Below are 5,960 nucleotides of genomic sequence, written 5' to 3' on the forward strand. Positions count from 1 at the left end.
ATGGAGCTGCTGCAGGGCCTGATGGAATTCCTGCTATTTTGTTAAAGAAAGTAGTTCATTCTATCGCAAAGCCACTTGCAATATTATTAAGACAAAGTGTAGATACAGGCAAGATTTATGATGAGCACAAATTAGCATATATTACCCCTACTTTCAAAAGTGGATCAAGACTAGAGGCAAGTAATTATAGACCTGTGAGTCTAACATCACATATTATGAAAGTGTATGAAAGGGTAATGAAGAAAAATATTATGAAACAATTTAATAAAAAATAATTTGTTTAATAAAGGACAACATGGTTTCGTACCCGGAAAAAGTACACAAACCCAACTGTTAGTCCACCGTGAGAACATATTCAAAAATATGAAAAGCGGAAATGAAACAGATGTGGTTTATTTAGACTTTGCAAAAGCTTTTGATAAAGTAGACCATAATATATTAGCGAAGAAAATTAGAAAACACAATATCGTGGATAAAGTAGGAAGATGGTTAAAAGAATTTTTACACAACAGAAAACAGATAGTTATTGCAAACGACGAGAATCGGATGAAGTCAAGGTAATATCCGGTGTGCCGCAAGGTACGGTGTTAGCTGCAATACTGTTTGTTATTATGATTGAAGACATAGACAATAATGTGAAGGATTCGGTAGTGAGTAGTTTCGCAGATGACACAAGAATAAGTAGAGAAATTACTTGTGATGAAGATAGGAAACGCTCTACAAAGAGACCTTAACAAAGTATATGATTGGGCAGAGGTAAATAGGATGGTATTTAACTCTGATAAATTTGAATCAATAAATTATGGAGACAGAGAAAGAAAGCTATATGCATATAAGGGACCTAATAATGAGACCATCACAAATAAGGAAGCGGTTAAAGACCTTGGTGTGATGATGAATAGGAACATGTTATGCAATGATCAAATAGCAACTCTGTTGGCAAAATGTAAAGCAAAAATGGGAATGTTGTTACGGCACTTCAAAACAAGAAAAGCTGAACACATGATTATGCTTTATAAAACATATGTTCGTAGTCCACTTGAATATTGCAATATGATATGGTACCCACACTATCAAAAGGATATTGCACAAATAGAGAGTGTACAAAGGTCCTTTACAGCTAGAATAGAAGAAGTTAAGGACCTAGACTACTGGGAAAGACTACAATTCTTAAAATTATATAGTCTAGAAAGGAGGAGAGAACGCTACATGATAATTCAGGCATGGAAACAGATAGAAGGAATAGCAGAAAATATCACGGAACTAAAAATATCAGAAAGAGCAAGCAGAGGTAGATTAATAGTGCCCAAAAACTATACCAGGAAAATAAGGAAAGCACACAGGACATTAATCCACTACGCACCAGCATCGATAATGCAGCGTCTATTCAATGCGTTGCCAGCTCATCTGAGGAATATATCAGGAGTGAGCGTAGATGTGTTTAAGAATAAGCTCGACAAATATCTAAACTGCATCCCAGACCATCCAAGATTGGAAGATGCAAAATATACCGGAAGATGTACTAGCAACTCTCTGGTAGACATTAGAGGTGCCTCACACTGAGGGACCCTGGGCAACCCGAACAAGATGTAAGGTCTGTAAGTGTCTGTAAGGTCTCTCTCTCTCTCTCTTTAATTATTGGTAAATAGTAGGTACACTAACGTTTTACGTATTCTGAAATGTTTGGTATCGTGTATGCGACAATCGTCATTATCTCTAGATTTTACCTCCTGGTTTAATCATACCAATATTTAGCCCACTATCGCCTTGCAGCAATTGTCTGAGAAGGTAATATTCATCTATGTTATAATTAACAACTAACGTAAAACCAAATCCCCTTGTTATGTGTTTTATTTTTCTTCGGTTTTGTCACGGTACAGTTACTCTAATGTTTATGTGTGAATTTTCGGTGTAAGATTCAAGATACCACTCTGGAACGTTAACGTAATTTTTTTCTTCTTTCGGTATGACATTACTTTACATCTGAGTCTGTGTAAATAAAATGCCTATAATCACATCACAGGTATGGTCCTTACTCCCCTAGTAACCTGTGAATAATTGTCAGTGGATAAGAAATAAATGAATTGCTCAATACATTATGGCTGCATTCCGATGCTTCCTTACTACGAATTAAAAAGTACTAGATTAAAATGTTTAATCTTGTTCTTTTACCTTATATATATTTAGTGCATTATAGATTGGTAGATAGATATACAGATAACACGTACTGTTGTGTTAAAGAAGTATGTCTGACAATAACTTGAGAAGTTTCTGTTGTATTTTTATCTGTGTTAGTTTAGAACCTTCTCCAAAGAATTCAGTTTCCTTGTAGAATCTGACCATACAAGCAGACGGTTCTCTGGACTCAGGATGTCAATAAGTCTTGAAAACATTTTCTATATAATTGATAATTGTTTAACTGCTTAATAAAAGACAGCTGTTGTTGCTTGTTATAATTAGGATTTAAAGAATGGCGACAACAAGGAAAATATAATGTTGATAATAGTTTACCTCAGGATATACTGGTACAGAGGACAGACAGACGTGCCTTTCGAAATAATGAAGTAAAAGTTGTATTCCGTAAATAATGGTAGATTAGAACTAGAGAGGTGTAGACTTCAGGTCAGAGGAGGTTTAAGTTCCTGCCCACAATAGGCCTCAATTTTTAAAGATATTTATCCTCTCTCATCCGGGATATCAAGTAAGGATCAGCCCTCAGTGGATAATTTCCTTGTCCACCGAACATTTTCCGCTGTTAACAGTACCCAATAAATCAGTCACAGAGATCGGTGACACTTTTTCATTTCAAAATAAAACATCAAATTGAACTTTATTTATAAAACTTTTATTTTGCTCTTCTGTAATTTTCACAATTTCCATAATTTTCGCAAGGGATACAATTTTGGAACAATATATTTACGCTGAATGTAATAAGTACAGATCAAAGGTATGCATGATTTAGTTTGAGAGCAAGTAATTAAGTTACTTGATAAAGTGGTATTAGTGAAGAGAAGAAATTTAATCTATGTACAAATAGAATAATACATTATATTAATTTTGTTGAGTGACACAGGGAGGGTTACCCGCCAATGGGCGTTGAGATGAAATAATGTGAGAGCCCTCTTGTAGGGAAGAACTGCAGAGTGTATGCTAATCCATTGGTAGTAACAGCACCGGGACGGCCAGCAGGTAAACGAGCAACAGGGAAAGCAGGAGCAAAAGGTGAAACTGGGATTTGTGTTAGTGGAACAGAACTGAAACTCTTTCCTTGATGTGAGACTCTCACTGGAAAGAATTCTGTTTCTGGTTTGGGCTCGGCAACCGGTTCAAGAATTTCTGTGTGCTGGTCGTTAACTAAGGGAATTTGGGCAACGTCAGCAACAATTTCTTGAGTGAATTCTGCGTCAGTTGAAGGGATAGGTGAGGGAGCAACTAGCACGGTTGCTCTATCTTGCTCTACAAGAGAAGGAATGGGAGCGGCAGCTACTTCCTCTACAGGTGTTATCATAACATCTTCAGTCATTGGAGATGATGCAGCCTCTTGAGGTGCAGAGGATGGCACTTGTTCAGCATCAGGCACCAAAAGCTCTTCATTCAATGGCGACACATCACCAACAACTTCTGCAGCTTCAGGAAAATATTCAACTGTCTCAGCAGGTACAGGAGAAGGTTCAAAAACCATCTCAGTAGGTTCTGGAATAGAGTCCAAAGCTACGTCCTCCGTTGCAACAGATGTTTCTGCAGGCAGAGGCTCTTCGTTCAAAGGAACAAACTCCTCTGTTGCGGAAACTTGTAAATCCAAAGCTGAGGCTGGAGACATTGAATCTTCTGCTGGCACTGCTACAACAGCTTCTCCAATGACAGGCTCTGCAACATCCACATCATCCACAACATCCACAATATCAGCAGGGGTGCGAGATGGTGCGAGGCTTAAGATGTCTGGTCTGTTCAGAACAATGCTCGCCTGTCGTAGCCAAGTTTGGATGAACTGTTCATGCGCATGTTGCGTTGCAGATGGGTCGAATGTCTTACTTGACTTTTCTTTATTAATAGCTGTTGCAAAAATGGGCTTCTTTGTGGTCTGCTCTGAAACCTTATCGAATGCTGGCCATAGCTGATTAGGCGCGCACTCCACCTGTATGGTGGCTACGACTGCAAGTACAACCTGTAATAACAAAAAAGTGCTCGTTTTTGACCAAGGTAGGGTAGGAAATATTTTTGTGGTGGTTTCGTGTTTATATATTGCCTACATGTCCTTTCATACTAAATTTACGGAAGCGAATGATGTGCACTTGCCGAGTTTCGAGGTGATTATGTACTCTACTATGATCCGGGGAAAATTGTTCTCTTTAGGTTTTCAAAAAAATTCAGGTTCGTGAATTCTTGACAGAAAAAGTAAATAAGATCATTCACTTATCACTGTTTACATAGGAAAAGAATTATAAATACAAAATCAAATATTCAGCACACAAAAATGACTCCGGTACGATAATTTTCTTTTCAATGAACAATGTTATTTATCATCTGATGAGGCGAAAAGAACAGACAGATGACAATGTGTGAAACTAATGCTGGAAAATCATTTACTGTACCTCGTAAGTCCTAATATGCTTAATAACTTTCGTCTGCTACTAATCTATTTAATTTACGCTTGCCATAATTTCCGGAAAACCCTTTCTTTTCAATTTGGATTAACTATCTAGTTGGTTACGCCAAGAAAATGTCTTTGATAAATGAAAAAAGAAACTATTTTAGAAAATAAATATTTCAAGCCCAAACCTATAAAGGATACTGTAAGCGGTAAGATTTATTATCACAATAATGTTCGACAGCTCCAATAATAAGTACCTACACCAGCCACTCTTCCCTTTGGAAGTATATATATATATATAGATATATATAATATAATATATATCTATATATATATATATATAATATAAACTCATTATTTCCGTATCAATCTAAATACGAAAACCTGTCCTTGAATAACGAACATTATAAGAAGACAATAACACTCTATGATAAAGCCATATGTAAAAAACAATTTAAATAAATAAAAAAAACTATAAGTAAAATTAAACGCCAAGGATATGGATGGATTTTGTAAAGGGGAAGGAGAGTAGCTGAATATGAAAAAAAATCACAATCCTATTATCCAATGCTATACAGTTCAGCGTAAAAGAATTTAACATTGTCACTGGTGATCCATAAAAGCATTAGGGTTTATTTCTTTAAGAATCCTAAAACAAAAATGAAAAGATAGTGAGTAAAAAACATGTATCAAGAACTTGGTAAAACCTCATCCGTCAAATTTACGGATATGGCACTGCTCGGTGTTGGTTCTTTCTGCGCTAAATTGCTCACAAAGGAACAGAACTTAAGCTCGAACGTTACATTAAGGCGACTAACGAAGCGAGGAGGCAGTACTTACTACGAACAACATTGCTGCTTCTATTCCAGAGCTGAGCCGGTCACTGATCCAACTCGGCAATACCGCTTGTTTATATTCTCGGCGCGAGACCTTCACCTTTCTCGCCGGCGAACAAAAGACTTCTGGGATACTGAAGATCAAATGTGAACCAGAGCTTCGGGGGAGATAGGTGGATGAGGAGAAGGAAGAAGCGAAAAAAGAACACACCGCTGGCAATATTTTGCGATAGTGAGGGCGTTACTCGCTGGGATCTTCAGTTTGTTATGTTTAACTTTAGAGATATCGCTGTGCTTAAGTACTCTCATTCAAGTAGGGCGACTGAAAATCTTATAATTTATTATGAAATAACATTTCTTATAACTTTCTGGTTGTCATACTGATGTTCCCCTTGTTTTGGCTCTCTGTTCTTGGAACGCTTAACAAAGATAATAGATTAAAAATGAAGTCAACACCTCTCCATAAGAGTTCAGACGCCCTAAATGTCTTGTTAAAGATATTTGCTGTAGATTTCTCTATCTTTACATTAGCA

At 36.8% G+C, this 5,960-nt stretch overlaps 1 protein-coding gene across 1 annotated transcript; it reads right to left on the bottom strand.

Moving 5' to 3' along the window:
- Positions 1 to 2,823: 2,823 nt before the first annotated feature.
- On the bottom strand, positions 2,824 to 5,564 carry LOC135208450 (uncharacterized). Its single transcript, XM_064240641.1, has 2 exons — positions 5,432 to 5,564; positions 2,824 to 4,165 (listed from the first exon to the last, which is right to left on the bottom strand). The coding sequence occupies exons 1-2, from the start codon at positions 5,441 to 5,443 to the stop codon at positions 3,080 to 3,082; spliced, it is 1,098 nt and encodes a 365-aa protein (XP_064096711.1). The 5' UTR covers positions 5,444 to 5,564; the 3' UTR covers positions 2,824 to 3,079.
- Positions 5,565 to 5,960: the final 396 nt, after the last annotated feature.

The sequence above is a fragment of the Macrobrachium nipponense genome, chromosome 35 (assembly GCF_015104395.2).
Source record: "Macrobrachium nipponense isolate FS-2020 chromosome 35, ASM1510439v2, whole genome shotgun sequence".
Lineage (NCBI taxonomy): Eukaryota > Metazoa > Arthropoda > Malacostraca > Decapoda > Palaemonidae > Macrobrachium > Macrobrachium nipponense.